At 38.2% G+C, this 18,503-nt stretch overlaps 1 protein-coding gene across 19 annotated transcripts in view; it reads right to left on the reverse strand.

Annotated features, from left to right (window-relative positions):
• The window catches only part of DOCK10 (dedicator of cytokinesis 10), a 280,766-nt gene that overhangs the window by 110,073 nt on the left and 152,190 nt on the right, over positions 1–18,503 (reverse strand). For 14 of the 19 annotated variants that reach the window (XR_012421525.1, XM_065526527.1, XM_074010330.1 and 11 more), the window contains exons 5-11: positions 13,769–13,841; positions 12,716–12,838; positions 12,331–12,465; positions 2,588–2,771; positions 1,219–1,304; positions 821–904; positions 551–706 (exon numbers count right to left, since the gene is read on the reverse strand). Coding sequence is in view for 16 of the 19 variants with exons in the window: in XM_065526527.1 (XP_065382599.1) it covers positions 551–706; positions 821–904; positions 1,219–1,304; positions 2,588–2,771; positions 12,331–12,465; positions 12,716–12,838; positions 13,769–13,841 (841 nt within the window). In the remaining 3 variants the exon portion in view is untranslated. Of the gene's footprint in view, positions 1–550; positions 707–820; positions 905–1,218; positions 1,305–2,587; positions 2,772–12,330; positions 12,466–12,715; positions 12,839–13,768; positions 13,842–18,503 lie in introns of those variants that run through there. The other 5 variants (XM_074010334.1, XM_074010335.1, XM_065526531.2 and 2 more) reach the window with 2 other exon arrangements.

Raw genomic sequence — 18,503 nt, forward strand, 5'->3', positions numbered from 1 at the left:
GTAGGCGGCCACAGTGGTGCGTGCCTGTAGTCCATTACTCGGAAGCCTTCAGTGGGAGGATCACTTGAACCCTGGAAGTTGAGGCTGCACTGAGCAGAGGCTGCAGTGAGCAACAATGCGCAACTGCACTCCAGCCTGGGCAACAGAGCAAGACTATTTCAAAAGAAAAAAAAGCCATCTTGAGTACTACTAAGAGGAGTCACACAATGCCATAGAAAACTCTAAACCACTATGCTGATTTCATAGAAAATCCCCAAACACAGTCCTTTAATGTTTTTTCTTTAAGTTAAAAGGAAAATTTTATGGCAGTATATTGATAAAGTATAGTATATTAATATTTAATTATGCTTTATTCATACAGTGTATTATAAAGTGTTCCACTTTAGAACTTGTAAACTTGTGTAATGTGGGAAAATGCTGTTAATAATGTTCCCTGGTACACTAGATAGTGTGAAACCAGTGCCTGGAATTAGCAGGAATAAAAGAGATTTTGACTAGGGTGGTGTAATGCTGGCTGAATGGTATAAGATGTAACAGAGGAGAAACTTACATTCGTTATCGGATCATTTTCATTCTCCGTAACACATCCCTGAAGATTTAAGTTGAGGGTTTTACAGATGATCATGATTCTCTTGGCAGCTTTTTCTTCAAATGGTTTGATCACAGACTCAGGTTCCAAGAGATCTTTTTTTTGGAGTTTCAAGGTCTAAAAAAGTTTTGAATGAGTCACCAAACATCCAATATAAAAAAGAAATGCTAAATTATAATCCCCAACTGTATGGATCAAGTTCATATCTGCTTAGAAAAAATTTTGACTTACATCTATGTCTGGATCTAGAGAGAACAGATTTAGCCTCTCCATGTTTCGAGTTGTTCTTACAGTATCTTCTGTTTCTGTGAGGTACTACAGAGAAAATCGTGTTAGTCCTTGGTATCTAAATATCCAGATACAGCCCGACACATCCACATGGCCAAGAAGCAGCCCCTTAGTATTATCACCATTTTAGTATTACCCACTAACACTTGGCAAATCTCGTAAAAGTTTCTTTCCTTTTTGAGCTCTATGTGTATGTTAATGAAAACACATAGGTTAATGGAAAGTTCCGAATTAGTTTCTTAGTCTAAATCTTAAAAGAAAGCATTTACGTCTTTTCCGTGAAAGCCATAACTAACAAATAGCTCAAATCATTTTTGCAAGTACAATGTCAACTTTGTTACCTTTGCAAAGTCTGGGTGTAGGTTGTTCTCTAAAGAATCTGTTTCCTCTGGCGTGCATTCGCAAGTTACAGAATTATCCAGTGAATCTTAAAAAGATATACCAAGTCAGGTTATTAAATATTACTCATGAGTCACACATTCTTCTAGCCTGTGACTTACAAAACTAAGTTAGACTTAAGAGCTAAGAGGGACGTTGGTGAGCCTAAACTTTCCTTGTGTTCTGACTCCTGAACATTGCTGGGTGATCTGGGCCTGGAAATCAGACCCTCTGAGGATCATTTTGGGATTCTTGCCATGATACCATCTTGTGTCTACGAGAACTTTGGATTTTTACACTACATTTATACTTGGGGTTGTCTTGACCTACTTAATTAATGCATACTAAAGTTTTCTTAAATATGTATGTATTTTTGGTAATTCTCGCTCTTAGGCTGTCAATTTAGAATCCACCTTCTTGCTTCAGCTACTTAAAGTCTGTAAGACACTGTAAACATTAATACTATGGTTGTTATTATTAAGTAAATCATAAGTGTAAAACACCTACTATGGCATACAGTAGTTGTGTTAAAACCAACAAAATCAACAAGAGTTTTTTTCCACATTATTCTATGGCTCTTTCACTCTAGAGCCTGAGACGTAGACTAGGAGAACTTAAAGATGCTTTGGTTTCTAATGTACCATGTGCTGTGCAAAATGCCTGAAAATAATTTTGTTTTGGGAGGAGTGACTGACTTTGCTGGTGTTGAACTTGCCTTCTATGCAGCTACAGGCTTGCTTTTCTAACCTTCTTTTCACCTTTTCTTTCCTCTCTCTTGTTCCCTTCTCTTTGCATAAAATGAAGTGGACTCTTATGAAGGAATCAGGATGGGGAGAAAAAAAAATTAATCTTATAAAAATTCCATTACCATGTATAATTTTTGAAACTTTCACATATAAGATGATCACAGTATGATCAAAAAGCACAAATGAAAGATGCTTTTTAACTTACAGGAAGAAATTCATATTTGCCTTTACAGAGCATAAGATTCATTAATTAAATTTAATGAAAGACTGAAAACCACAAAATGCCCCCTAAAAGGTAATGTCCCATTGGACATGAGCACATTTTTGATGCTGTGACAAATGATTCCCAACATCATTTGCTGGGGGACAGCCTCAGATCATTGCGAGTTGACTCTCAATTGTACTTATGTGTGGTGGCCATTACTGTGCAGTAAAGATTTAGGAGTGATTAGTGATTTCTTGGAACAAATGGCCCCAGGATGGATGAGCTAGAACAGACAGCGACTACAATGCCTAGCAGCTTGAGTGAACCAAAAACACAGGTCACACTGGACAAAGGAAGGAAGACGGCTTCATATGCTCTCACCCAGCCCCAGATCAGTGAGCTCTGTGCTCCTCCTCCCTTGGTGGGGCCCCTCAGGACTGATTTGCAGAATGCGGTTGAGGGTGTGGATCCATTCATCCATATCTGACTCTGTTTCAGCTGCCAGCACAAAATAGGTCAGGTCATTCATTTTCAATTCAAAGGCATATTTTCTTAGTCTGTTATTCTGTGGTATAAAAAGAAAGAAAGAAAAAAAAAGAGAATACCAAAAAATAAGCCTTCAAGAGAGAGACCATTTATGTGGGCTTGAGGTTCCAAAAGTCTTTCCATACAGATAGGTAACATAAAGAAGATTTTCCAAAACAAGACAAAATTTTAGATGGCTCTGATCATTTTGTTTGGTTTCTTTCAAAGCTTTTTGTGCTAAGAAATACCTTATTTAGGGTTTTGTTGATTGGATGTACACGTTAGCTTAAACATTTCATCATGGGCATGTGCTTGAGTATATTCTCAACTCTTTGTAAGAGTTTCTTTGAGTTTCTGCCTGGACTTTCTCACCTTATGTTCTGTGATTCACTCCAGGTGGGCATCTGACCCTATCACATCCCAGAGGCAGCTCTTACCGAGATCACTAACAGGCCCTGTGTTGCCATCCTATCTTAAGGACTATTTCTTTCTTCATATCTTCCTTGTCCTTGCAGCATAATTAACACGATGGCCACCTCCTCCTTTCTGAAAGTCACCTTTCTTCAGTTGCCATGACCACACTCTATTCTGGTTTTCCTTCCACCTCATTGGCTGCTATTTTTTGATCTCCTCTGCCAGCTCCTCCTCCTTCTCATGACCTCTAGTGAGAATCCCGACTATGCCTCAGACTCCTTTCTCTCCTTTATTTCTCATCTATTCCAATGGCCTCAAATGACATCCATGTGCAGTGACACCCCAGTTCCTTTCCTGGTTCTGGCTTCACCAACCTCCGGATTCTTCTATAACTTGACATCTCTACTTTGCATTTTGTGACCAACCCACAAAGCCTTGTTCTAGTTCCTGAATGTGTTCCTGTCATGTTCTTGTTGCTGCCACAAGGAAGGCCTGAGACAGGTTGGCCCCCTCCACCACACATGCTCTCACAAGCACAGTGAGCATGGTGTGTGTCCTCATGTACTTATATGATTTGTATCCACTCTTCAGATCTCAACTGAAACTTTCCTCAATTTTCCAGTCTAGGACAAAAGGACAAAGGTCTGGTCCTCCAGAGCACTTACCATGATTTGAAATTATCTGCTTATTCATTTTTGTTTATTTGTTTTGACAAATACATGTCTCCCTTAAGGCTACCTCCGTGAGGACTGGATCAGTTTTGCTAACCACCAGATCGTGTAATAGTGCGGACACATGAAGGATTCAATAATGGTGGGTTCGAAACCAGTCATATTTTATGAATGGAACAGAATAGGTTCCTATTCCAAGTTGACATTCTAGTAGAGAAGAGGTGAATGGATGAATGGTTGAAGGAATGAACAAACAATTGGAAAACAAAGGTTCTCCATTCTGCAGAGAACTAAAATAAGCCAGTGTGATGAGTAGGTACTTTAGATTGGGTGGTCAGGCCTTTCCCTAAAGGAGATCTCTGATTTGAAATCTGTAAAAAGGAGAAATGGGCTATTGAAAGTTCAGGGAGGGACATTTAAAGCAGGAGAAACCCAAGAACAAATTGTTACAATTTTATATATTTATATATATACAATTTTATATATTTATATAATATATATAAAATATACAATTTTATATATTTATATAAATATATTTATTTGTATATTATATATATGTTATATATATATAATACAATTTTATATTCCTGGCATGAGATTGGAATGTACATTTAAAGAGAAAACTTTTCCCTAACAACACAAACTGGTGTTATTTAAGGGGGTCGTTGTTGGAAAGATTACTGAAGATATTTCATCTTTGATTTACTCCAGGCAATTCCTATGCAGGTGTCCAGCTTTTATCAATAAAGCCTGTAGCTTACTCATAATTGTAACAGAGCAAACCCTAACACTTAGGACAATTCTATTAAGTAGAATACAAATAAGAGAAGAGCCATAAAATGAAATGAATGGTGTGGGATTGTGGCTAAATAACAATGTATGAAATTCTTTTTGAGAACAGGATTGCTATTTCTTGGTGACAAGCAAAAATTTCTAATACCCCTCCGGCAATGTTCTCTTTCTTTGGGATACTCTCACAGACTGTCCCCAGATAGCTGTTTCTTTCAACATTCACAACAGATTACTAGTGCAAACACAACAATTACTAAACACTGGTTCTGTTAATTTAAATGTCATAACAACCCTATCAGACCAATCACGTTATTCCATTTCACATGTAGTGAAACTGAGTTTTGGGGAGATTAATTAAAATGTGTTTGGGATTATATTGATAGCAAATGGTAGAGACGGGAAAATAAGCCCTATATACTCTAACAACTGTGCTCCTAATCCCACCCGCTGAGCTGTCTTATGCATTGCACCGAGCCAGGGACACAGAAGATGCTCAACTGATGCTGGTCTCCTTTCTTGACATTGCCCCAGCACAACAAAGGGGCATCTGTGGCCTGGGAGTTGTGGTTTCTCTCAGTGCTCGAGAACACATAGTGGGGCAACACATAGCCTTGAGAAAAAGTGAAGTTCAGGAACTGAAGGGGAAAGAATTGGCTAAAATGCTAACTATGGTTCTCATGTGGAAATTCACAGCTCAAACATCACTTTCTAGACTTCCAAGGATGAGCCCTTTGCTCCTGTCCATACTTTTGTATTACTGTCAAATATTATTTATTTATTTGCCTTATAATGACTTAGTCCCAGGCCTGGCTCTTTATAGTCCACAAGTCTTAGAAGGGCAGAACCTAAATTTGTATCCTCAGTGCTTAGCGCAGTGATATAATTGACTATCAAAGAGATATCTGTTGTGTTCATATTTTGTTTTGGACAAAAACACAGTGAGTCCCTGCTCTTGCAGAATAGGAATGACAGGCATTAAGCAATTAATCAGACAAATGTGATATCAGAAAACAAACATACTTAAATTGTGTATAAATGTTTTGAAAAAGAGGTATTAAGTTCTATGAGAACATAGAATACAAGTATTTGGACAAGTAAAAGGTCAGAGTTGCATTTTGAAAAAATCATTTTGACTGCAGTGTAAACAGAGTGGAGGGTACTCAGAAAGCCCATGGCCTCAAACTTCAGTGTGCAAAGCAAACATCTAGGCAGCTTCCTTCCAAAGGCAAATTCCTAGATGCCCCACTCTGCCCAGGAGGACTGGGGTAGATGTCCTCCACGTGCCCTCACACACAGCTCTGGGATGTTAGGATGAAGAAGGGCTACAAAACTGCCTGTAACCTTCACTGATAGACAGTCTAAGGGCAAAGACAAGATAGCTGCAGAGCAGGTATAAAAGGAAAGACAGGTATCCTATCACAGCACAATTTCCCTCAAAAAACAATAGGAATAAAAACAGACACTCAGGGCCAGGCGCGGTGGCTCACTCCTGTAATCCCAGCACTTTGGGAGGCCAAGGTGGGCAGATCACTTGAGGCCAGGAGTTTAAGACCAGCTGGCCAACATGGTGAAACCCTGTCTCTACTAAAAATACAAAAATTAGCTAGGCATGGTGGTGCACGCCTGTATTCCCAGCTATTTGGGAGGTTGAGGCAGGAAAGTTACTTGAACCCAGGAGGTGGAGGTTGCAGTGAGCCAAAACTGCACCACTGCACTCCCAGCCTGGGTGATAGAGTGGATCTCGGTCTCAAAATAAAAAAAATTTTAAAAAAAGAAAGAAATAGACACTCATAAAAGAACTAGAAATGTCCCGAGTTTGGCACACAACTTTTGCTAGGACATTTTTAAGTATTTGATTAGATAAAAATGCAAGCAAATCTCAGTGTTATCTTGAAAACAAACAAATGAAAGAATTTGCTTGATGAATTTGGTGCTGCAAATAATGTTAACGGGGAGATAAAAAGCAACCTAAAATGCTTATATTGGGTCCAAATTAAAGGTGAATTGAGCTGCAACCTGCTTTCAAATGAAGATGCTGAATACTAACAAAATTTTGAAATGAAACATTATAAAATGTAAACAAACATTGATTTGATTGTCTAAACTGCATTCAGTACTTCAAATGAATTAAATATGATTGCTGGCCTCAACAATGTAATCACAAATATTCTTAAAAATTTGAGCAAAGGATTACAATCTTGTTTCTCAAAAAGGGACATTTATAATTAAAATAAATATTCGATTTGAAACTTCTCAAGAACTAAATTACCTTCTTCTATTTCAAGAGAAATAGAACTATTTGCAGCCCAGAGAAGCTTATGTTGGGAAAGATTAAGGTGTCCGAGTGGTTTTCGATCTCGCTGTCTGTAATCTCAAAGATAATGTCATATAGAACAGCAAAAAGGACAAAAATTGAAAATCAATGGGACATGTCAATAGGACATTTTAATAACTTTGAAGTACAATTGTTAAGTCATTAAAATGGCAATCAAGAAGTAATCATATTCTTCTTTTTACTCCCCCCAAATTTTCCTCTATTTCTCATGTATCAGTGTCCTTTGCAGCCAGTGCAACTACTTCATTCAGTCAACCTTACCATAGTATATCTACATGACTTCATAAATAGTAGGAACCTGTGAATAAGTCTTATTGTCATGATATGTTTAACGAGTTGTGGCAAACTGTTCTGCTTCCACAATGTTCATCTGAAAAAGTTCCAGACTGTAGATACTCCAAGAAAATCACTGAAGCCAATGGAGGACTGAGTATCAAAGAGGGAAGCTACCCAAACCAAATATTTAATTACACCTATTATGTGGCTAGCATCTGGCATAGAATTTTGTGGGAACAAAAGAAGAGTCTTAAGGGAATCATACAACAAATCCAGGTTTCTGGTATCGATGGCTCCCTTCCATGAAACCCTCTCCACTCTGTAGGTTTATTTGTTCATTCATTCAATGAAAATTAAATGGGTACCTCCTATGTTTCAGTCACACAGAACTGAAAAAATTCAAGTAAAATGCTTTCCCTCATTGAACTTACCTTCTGGTGTAATGAAATGTCAGTAAGCAAATAAGCAGAAAGATAACATATGTAATACACACACACACACACATACACACACATATATATATAAATAAAATAGATGTGTAATATAATATGGCATCATGCAGTGATGAATGTAATTTCATTCCTGCATATGTTATCAGGACTTACTGCTTGAGGTGTGTCACTTGTTTTATTTGCATGTACCATATTTGTTTTGTTTTTTTTTCCCTGTGCATCCTTCCCACATCCTGGAAGCTTTTTGAAGACCTGAGCCACATGTATTTTCAGTGTTTGCTCTTTTCACAATGGTTTGCACATTGCAAGTTGTCCAATATATATATATAGTATTTGCTGAAATGAATCCCATATCTAAAATTCACTGCTTAAAGCTCCACATGAACATATCTTTGTAGTGTTTCTTCTGGCCACATAGCTTATGCAGGTAGAATAAATGTACGTATGTGGGTATGCCTACTTTACATATGATAATACATCATTTCTTTGGGCATCTCTCTGTAATTTTGGACATTCCTCTGCCTCAAGTTAAACTTTGCAATTCATTAGCTCTGTGACTTGTGAAAGACACTCTATCTCTCTGAATTTTATTTTAATAAATGGAACAATCATAATTCATGTTCCGTCAAGTGCTGTCAAATAATATATTAAATGAAGAAAACCACAAGTATAATTTTGGCTCTTATTATTCTCAGAAGTGAGATTTCCAGAGCTTGAGTTGCTAATGTGAGGCTTACAGGTCATATTTGGCTTCTAGATTTGTTTTCCTTGTAATGTTCTTTCCCCTGCTCCCAATGTGACTTGCTTTCTGTAGGCAGGCATTCTCCACGTCTACACAGTCCAAGCTGCATCTATTTCTCACATCTAGCCTCTCTTCACACATGAGGGGGCTGCTTGACCTACGGGAGGTATCTGCGTTTCTAGCCTTTGGTTAGTCACATGAAGCCATTGTCTTGGAACCCATATCCACATGGTGGTGGACTCAGCACCTAGAAGGAAATGAACCTTGTCCACCACACTGTCCACACCCATGTAAGCCTGTCTAAAGTGACATCAGCTATTATCATTACTGAGATAGGGACCTAAAACAGATGGGATTCTTGGGCTGTTCATTCTCTTCTACAGTGGCAGAACCTGGAATAAATGGATGGATAGATGAACGAATGTGAGAATGAATGAATGAATACATGAACTGAAGGAACAAGATAGGATAACACAGGCCTGAATATCCCTTAGTCCCAGGAAAAACAAAAACAAAAACAAAAAAACTTGAAGCAGCAAAAACCAAGTTCTCTTCCAGACCGGGAGCATAGGCCCATAAAAAATATCTAATACTGTTTGATGATGTTATGAAAAAGTAGAAAACCACGATTAGGTTTTGTTTTTTTGTGTGTTTTTTTTGGCCAAGATTCAGAAATTGTCAGTCATAAACATTACCTAAAGTCTCTGAGAAAGCTGGGAAGGAGTTTCTCTCTACTTAAACCACCCTTGTAATATATGTCTAAGAATTCCAAATTATTCTAGGGAAAATGATGATATGGATTGAGTCGGAATGAATCAAACTGAAATGGCAATTCACTAAAGATTGTTATGAACTTGAACTCCCTAAGAATGCCGGATGTTAAGTAGTACTTTCTGAGGCAGAGACTTTGTTCCTCTTTTTTGTTTGATTCAACAGAACCTGGCAATGATTCTACATAAAATTGGTCTGATTCATCCTAGTTATTCATTTGCTCTGTGCTTTTGTGTGTACATGATTCATCTTCAGGCACATTTCATGCCTGAAAGCTTACTAGAGCAATGGTTAAACTGGCATTATTTCACTCAAATTCTTCTCTCCAGATGTAAAAACTTATACATCTGGAAGAACTATAAGCAAATATGTAAGAACTGGGACCCACACGCAAAGTGACAAGTGACCCAGGGTCTGTCTCCCCAAAGTGATCCCAAGAAACTGGTCCCTGCCTCTACAAAGGATATAGAGAATACTGGATAAAGCTTCTTGATGAACAAGAATATAAATGCAGGGATAGAGGTGAACTCTTTAAAAGATATATGTGCCAGATCCACCTTGGGGAATACTACAGACAGGCCCAGCTTTTTCTGTATAGACTTATAGCCTGAGCTGAAAGAGTTCATCATTGTTTCATGTTCCCAGAGCATTCCATGGGCTCTGCCATTCATACCTCCATCATCGCTCCATTCATACCTCCATCATCGCTCTTGAGATACTGTGTGACAGTGAGCAAGTAGCGATGCCCTTCTCTGATTCTGACTTCAATAAAGAATTGACTTCCCCACACCTAGATGTAGTTTCTAGCATGTCATAGGCACTAAGTGGGTTTGTTGAATGCATCAGTAGATTAATGACTAAAGACATGATAAATTAACACACTTTGGAAAAAATATCCGGAAGGTAAATCAAGGTTTTCTAGGAAGGCTTTCCCATAATGGAATGTCTATATCCTAGGTTGTGACCTTTGAAATTAATGGAAGAAGTAGGGCAGAAGGGCTAAATACACTATCTCCCAGTTCTTTTCTCATGTTAGTACATTGTTCTAGTTTTACAAATGAGGAATCTGAGATCAAATTGGTCAAGTAACTTTTTCAAAGTCTTCAGATAGTAAATGGTCAAACTAGGATTTGAATGCTGACCTGCGTGAACCCCAAGCTTGTGTTTTCCCTTCAAGACTCCTTTTTTTCCATGACAATGTTTAAGCAGAGACTGAAACACAATCTAAGTAAGAGATGATGTAGAAGCAGTTCCTCCATAGGAAGGGCAGATTAGAGCAGTAAGTTCTATGATTATTTGAAGAAGAAAAATATTGCATATTAACCTGTGTTTCTGCAAACTTAATATATAACAAAAGACTACAATGATGTGTCTTAAAAAATGATGACTCATTTGCTGGAGAAAGCTTTCAAGTACAAATGGAAAGGATAATATTTAAAATTTTCAGCTCAATGTCTATAAAACGCACTTATTGATCTTTATTGCTAACGTTTTACTTCATGTTTCTAAGGCCAAAAAGTGTCCTTTGTGATCAACGATAGAAAACAATTTCCACCTTCCATTAAGGTCATTATTGCCCTTTCCCTATGGAAAGCTGGCATCTGTGTTAAAATGCAATCATCTTTCACTTGTAGCAGAGTGCTCAGAAACAATTAATTCTTTCCTTTTAAAGTTCAGCTTTATTGCTTCCTGGAAGAATTCCAGATTTTAACAGATAAACCATCCAGAAATAGGCCAGGACTAAATCATTTAGACTGGAGAGAACTCTACTTGCATCCGCATATCCAGGGGCCTCCAGGAGTGGTCTGTGATGTCATCTCAGCTCGTAACAAGCTAGGTGAATGCTGAGGTTTGAGGGTAACAAAAAGTACTTCTCTACTGGCCTGTGACCAGAAATAGAGTCCTGGACCTCAGTGAGCCAGTGTCATTGTGAAATTTGAGGGAAGATTGCTAAAACACTTTTGATTGCTCCATGACTACATAAGAGGGAATAAGGTTAGTTATTTCATCAGAGTAGGAAGCAGCGTTTTGAAACTAAAATGTCCAAATGGGGTCTATGGAATTACTCTGCTTCCCTTTGCCACAGTGGCCCATGTTGAATTTCATACTAAGGACAAATAATTGGAAGACTGAGAGTTGACAGAACATTATTTGTTAAAAGCACTATGTCTGTTTTTGAAATTAGACTCTTTGGAATCAATGGAATCCTTGTCTTTGAAGAAAACCACCACTTAGGAGAAAGATGCTGCATATGTACACTGTCAACTTACTCTATCATTATTACCTAATTATAAAATAACATATTTGAAGTGCCTATGTTAATACTATGTCATTTACATATTACTTAGTGAATTTCATGATCTCAGGGGTTCTCTACATGGCAGCAAACATGGGTGTTAATTTTCTGCTTCTCTTTGAATATCTGAGACTTGCCCCTGCCACAGGACCTTTGCACTTGCTGCCTCTGCCCATTCTTTTTTGTTGTTTGTTTTTTGAGACAGAGTCTTGCTCTGTCACCCAGTCTGGAGTGCAGTGGCACGATCTCGGCTCACTGCAACCTCTGCCTCCTGGGTTCAAATGATTCTCCTGCCTTAGCCTCCCCAGTAGCTGGGATTACAGGCCTGTGCCACCATATCTGGCTAATTTTTGTATTTTTAGTAGAGATGGGGTTTCACCATGTTGGCCCAGCTGATCTCGAACTCCTGACCTCGTGATCCGCCCACCTTGGCCTCCCAAAGTGTTGGGATTACAGGCGTGAGCCACCACGCCTGGCCCTCTGCTCATTCTTTAGTTTGCAGATCAAATTATCTCTCTTCAAAAATGCTCTTCTCCCTTATTGAGTATTAATATTCCTTTTCAACCTCACCATTCTTCTGTCTCCCTTATGTTTCTCTGTTTATTTTCTTTATTGAAAAGTTTAACAGCTGATTCCATTCTGCTTATTCATGTCTTTGCTTATTTCCTGTTTTCCTTTCTCTCTGGAAAGTAAGATTTGTGAAAGCAGAGATCCAGGCTGCCTTGTTTTTCACAGAATTCTTAGAGTCCAGAGCAGCTCTTGGCTCATATCAGATACTCCATGAATATTTGTTAAATATACTTTTCAAATAAAAGAAATATCCCAAGGAGGAAAAGGGATTTCTACTCACCTGCACCACTCCTGTACAGGAATCCAAAAAGATGCATCCTTTGGGTTCTTTGGATATTTTCTCATCTTTGTAAAAATTCATAATGTAGGAATTATCTGGCAACTGAGTCAGCTGGAAGTAGCGCTTTTTGAATGACTAAAAGATATAAGGAGATACTCAAATTGTAATGTGCTCTTACTCATAGAAATTAGAATTATTCTAATTCCTTCAGGAGTGCTATATTTCTAGGACATTTTTTCTAGAGAAGGGCATCCCTACTTCCTCATAAATAAAATATTACATGCAACATAAACTCAATGAAAATGGCTCTTTTCTGTGCTGTGACCTGAGGAGGGAGTGTTAAGAAAGGTGACAGAGACAAAGATGAATCTTGATGTCTCCTTACCCGAACAGTAACGGTGTTGTTCACGGTGCTGTTAAAATTCCCCTTGTAGAGCCAGCCGGACTTGAAAACGCCAGTTCCTCCTGCTCCTCCACCCCCCTTGGAAGACGAGTGGGAAGTGGTATCCTGTTGGAAAGGCATATTAGCATGACAGCCATCTTTTGTGGACCCTAGATCGTAGGTAGACACTGCATTTAAAAAAGAGACTTCTAAAAATGATCTTATTATTGCTAACAGCTGTAGTTTGCGAAACCATTTTCCTTGAGGGATATTTTCTCCCTTTTCTTTCCAGTCTTGAAGTAGAATTTAGATCTTCAATATACTTCTGCTGTTATGAAAACTTTATTAAACCTTGATATTCTTATTAGGTTAAAGATTCACATTATTTTACATTTATCCAGGTTTGGTAGGAAACCTCGTATTTAGTAACAGATGCTATATATGATTATAGTATTAGCCACTTGCTTTAAGAGCACAAGTTCTATAATTTGATTTCCTTCCTCGGAATCCCATTCTGCCACTTCCTAGATAGATGGCGTTGGCAATTTAACTTTCCTGAGTCTCCATTTGCTCACCTAAGTTAGTAAGTAACTAACCTTTTATTTTTATTATTATTATTAAGTAATTTTTTTAAATTTATTTATTATTATTGTACTTTAAGTTGTAGGGTGCCGTGATGTGTTCTTGAAGATCTTCCAACCAAACCTAGGAAATGATATATTCTGAGATATATAACTTTTAAATTGTTCTGAGTTATTTAAATTATTCTGATACAGAGAAAGAAATCTGAAGTTTTTTTACCCACGTAATAAACATCCTCATAATAAAGCTACTTATGAAAACTTCATCAAAAAAAAAAAAGGAGACTTCTTTTCCTCTCTTTGACTTAAATAAGCATGTTCAATTTCAGAACAAACGTGATTCATTTTGACTAAAAGCCCTACCACCAACAGCTACTACAACTCACAACAAACCGGTCAGAACTCAAAACTTTTAGTGCAAGACAAACTAATTATCCTCATGTTTTAAACATCTCACTTTCAACTCTTTACTTACTTCATCCTTATCAGCATCTTCATGGTCAATCTCAAAGGAATGTGAAGGAAGCTTCTCTGGTTTGTATTCTGCTCTGATATTAAAAAAAAAAAAAAAAAAAGCTTCTGATTTATCATTGGAGACGGTTTTCATTTTAAATTGCTCCCCAGGTAACAATAACAACTATGGTGCTGGTGTTCTTATAGATGTTTGTAAAATAATGTAATCTTTTGAGTGTCTCATTTCCTTTGGAAGTATTAACTTTCCTCTACCATGATATCTTATCTCCTGTATATAAATCTCTATTTTAAAGCATGGAGTTACTAACTAACTAACTAACTATATATATATATATATTTGAGACAGTCTCACTGTCGCCCAGGCTGACGTGCAGTGGTGTGATCTCAGCTCACTGCAACCTTCACCTCCTGGGTTGAAGCAATTCCCATGCTGCAGCACCCCCCCACCCCTGCCCAGTAGTACCTGGGATTACAGGCATATACCACCATTTTTGTATTTTTTTGTGGAGATGGGGTTTTGTCATGTTGATCAGGCTGGTCTTGAACTCCTGGCCTCAAACTCTCCTCCCGCCTCGGCCTCCCAAAGTGCTGGGATTATAGGCATGAGCCACTGGCGTTCGGCCTTCTAATTACATAAACTTACACATACCTTTTTGAGTTAGATGTAGGCAAGCAGGACAATTTGAAAGGTTGGGGAGTTTCTATTTTCCTTCCCCCACATTTGTAGGTGGAATATTAAGTGGTGATATTTTCATTGTGATTTCTGTGTCATCTGTATGTGACATACTCAAGGGTACACAATGGTCATTGGAAGAGTCCAGCTCTGAAGAACCATGATCCTGAGAACCAGTCTGTACTATGGCCACTAGGCTGTGCTGCTCCCTAACCATGGCCTCCTCAAAAATGTGCACCAAAGGGACTGGTAGCAATTACACTCTGTGCACTTCCATGGTATCCTAGAAATGCCTATTTAAGTTGCAACATCTCTGACCAGAGAAGCAACAGTGTGCATCTGGTTTTATAAATGGTAAAATAAACCATAAATAAGTTTTCTTTGGCTTGATTCTATCTCATAACTAATGGTTGAATGGAAACCAGACAATACCACCCAAAGTACGGGCATTTCTTGATGTCTAGCTGTGTGGCCCCCTTTACTATATAAAATCCCATATAAAAATTTCATGGGATGTTTTTCTTTTGTAAAGTAAATTTTATTGTGTATGCCTGAGGTTTACAACATGGTGGTATGGGAAGGATACATATAGATAGTAAAATGGTATTGTAGTGAAACAAATTAACATAACTATCATCTCAATAGTTACTTTTTTTGTAACAAGAGCAGTAAAATCTACTGATTTAACCAAAATCAGTAATGCAGTATGATTTCACTAACTTTAGTCCTCTTGTTGTACATTAGCTCTCTAGACTTCATCCTGCACATGTGCTACTTTGCATCAGTTCATCAACTCCTCCCTGTTTCCTCTCACCCCTGGTAACTGTTGGCGAGAATGCAGATTGCTACAGGCATTATGGAAAACAATATGGATATTTCTAAGTAAATTAAAAATGGAACTAGCATATGACCCAGCAATTCCTCTTCTGGGTATGTATTTGAAGGAGATAAAGTCGCCAGCTTATAAAGATGTCTGCACTCCCGTCATCATTGCAGCATTATTCATACTAGCCAATATATAGAGACATTCTAAGTGTTTAAAACAGGAATGGATAAAGATAATGTTTAATATATTAATATATGCCTCTGTGTGTGTGTGTGTGTGTGTGTGTGTGTGTGTAGCATTCTCTTTATTCCTCTGTCAATGGACACTTAGGATGTTTCCATGTGTGTGTGTATACATGTGTGAATATATATGTGTGTGTCTTTGTATTGTATATGTGTGTGAATATATGTGTGTGCATGTATGTATGAATATGAGTATCCGTATATATGTGTGTGAATATAGGTGCATGTATGTATATATGTGTGTGAATACGTGTGTGTGTGTGTAGCATTCTTTTTATTCATTCCCCTGTCAATGGACACTTAGGATATTTCCATGTATATGTGTGTGTATGTGTATATGTATGTGAATATATATGTGTTAGTATGTATATGTATGTGAATATGTGTGTATGTATTTATGTGAATAAAATATATGCATGTGCATGTATATATGTGTGAATATATATGTGTGTATGTATATGTGGTATGAACGTGTATGTGTGTGAATATATGTGTTTGTGTGTGTGAATATATATGTGTGTGTAGGTATGTGTGTGAATGTTTTTGTGTGTGTGTACATATATGCGTGTATGTGTGTGAATATATGTGTGTGAATATATGTGTGTGTGTGTGTGACTACCTATGTGTGTATGTATATAATAATGTGTGTGTGTATAAAATGGAATATTATTCGGCCTTAAAAAGTAGGGATTCTGCCATTTGCCATGATATGGATGGACCTGGAGGACATTATGCTAAATGAAATAAGCCGGAAGTGGAAAAAAAAACCCTATAGGGTCTCATTTATATGTGGAATCTTAAAAAAATCGGCCGGGCGCGGTGGCTCAAGCCTGTAATCCCAGCACTTTGGGAGGCCGAGGTGGGCGGATCACAAGGTCAGGAGATCGAGACCACAGTGAAACCCCGTCTCTACTAAAAATACAAAAAAAAATTAGCCGGGCGCGGTGGCGGGCACCTGTAGTCCCAGCTACTCAGGAGGCTGAGGCAGGAGAATGGCGGGAACCCGGGAGGCGGAGCTTGCAGTGAGCCGAGATCGCGCCACTGCACTCCAGCCTGGGCAACAGCGTGAGACTCCGTCTCAAAAAAAAAAAAAAAAAAAAAAATCAAATATACAGAGATAATAAAATGGCATTTGTTTTAAGATTATTTATATTGTATGAAGGCAACCTCTGAATCTGAGTATTGAGAAAGAAAAGATCAGAGGCGCATTTAGTATTCACATCACAAATTATTCCCTATGTTGATGGCACTCCAGATAGGAAGGTGAATGATCAGGGCTCTTTAGGCTTAAGTATGCATCAAATTACTATGCTGTGCACTCACATAGGTGTTAAGTAAGGGCTTCCAAATACTCTTACCCTCCCTTCATTTTCAGCAGGGAAAGTTAGAGCACAAAAGGAACATTGGCTTCACTGTTAAACTATGAAAAGCCTGAGATCAGAACCATGTTCTCCATTCCTGATAAGAAGCGTTTTTTATTGTGGTAAAATAGACATAACATGGAGATTTATCATTGTAACCACTTTTAAGACATGGTATTAGAAGCCTGCATTTAGGAAAGGTGAAACTTTAATAAGCATATTAAGTAAGATTGCTGCTATTTCTCTCTTCCAAAGGAGGTTATCTTTCCTTCTTGCAGAGCCTTAGAGATAGTCAAGCCTATCAGTGATGCCTGCACTGATGTTAACTTGTTCTGCCTCTTTTGGTCAGGGTCCACGCTATGGGAGGGCAGAGGAAGCAGCAGAAGACATAGAGTTCTTTTAGGATCACTGGGAAATTCTTGATACCACACCAAAAATATTCCTTTTTCTCCTTACTACCATCTAACATGCTCTGAACAAGAAGCAGTCTCTCTCACCATTTAATTTGACTGGCAAAAATAAAGCCTGTAAATACAACCCTTCCCTCTCTCCCCCTCCTGTGAGAGGTGACATGTTGCCTGAGATTCAGAGGAAGGTTCCAATGGTTGATTTCAGAGCAATTGCTCGAGGTACCTTGTCTGCAGAGAATAGAAGAAGAGTGTTCAATGATTCTTAAAATGATGGCACAGCAGTAAAGAAAGAACAGAGGAAACATCCCAAGTGAATGAAAAAGAGTGAATCGGGAAAACTAAGGAAGAGGCAACAAAGACAAACTTGAATGTGGAATGTCAATATTTGGCCCCGTGCTAGTCATTTCCCATCAGTTTCATTTGACCTTGATGCAATGGTATTTGTTTCTGAACCTCCTATTCTGTCCTCTTTGGCCAGCATGGCTTATCCTTCCTTCCAAAAGAATAATTTTGTAGGCATTTGTTCTCAATAACTGTGGATCACAATACAGGCCAGGCGTCTCACTAATGCCAATTTCTGCAAGATACTTATAAACAAGGAGGAGACAAAGCCTTTCAAACTAGTAACGATGTAAAAACAAAAAAGTGAAGAAACAAAGTAAGGTTCTCATGAATTTCAACTTAAAAGGCTAAATGCTTGCAAAAGTTTTTTCTCACAAATCTCCCAGTTGAGAAGTGGAAATAATGACTGAGATAGCCTATACATTTCACAAAAGTTTCACAAAAGCCCATAGGTTTAGTGACTTATGACCAACTCAGCTCAGAATGCTGCAGAAGTGTCTGTCACTGGAGGATGGCTACACAAACCACAGTAGATCCACACACAGGAACGTTACTTAGAAAAGAAAAGAAGCTACTGACACGTGCAACAACGTGGACATCACTCAGAAGCATTGTGCTAAGTAAAAAAAGCTAGAAACAAGAACACACATGGTGTGATTCCACAGTTATGAAAATCAGAGCACTGATTGTCTCTTGGGGGAGAGAAAAGGAGAGGTAAGGGTTAACCAGGGAAGGGTGGCAGTTAACTCTTTGGGGTGATAACATTGTTCTGTTATCTCAACAGAGGTTTGAGTCGCACAGGTGTACTGTGGTCAAAAGTTATCAAATGGTTCACGTACAATTTGCACATTTTCTTGTATGTACATTTTATATCAAAAGAGA

This window comes from Macaca fascicularis, chromosome 12, assembly GCF_037993035.2.
Source record: "Macaca fascicularis isolate 582-1 chromosome 12, T2T-MFA8v1.1".
NCBI classification, from domain to species: domain Eukaryota; kingdom Metazoa; phylum Chordata; class Mammalia; order Primates; family Cercopithecidae; genus Macaca; species Macaca fascicularis.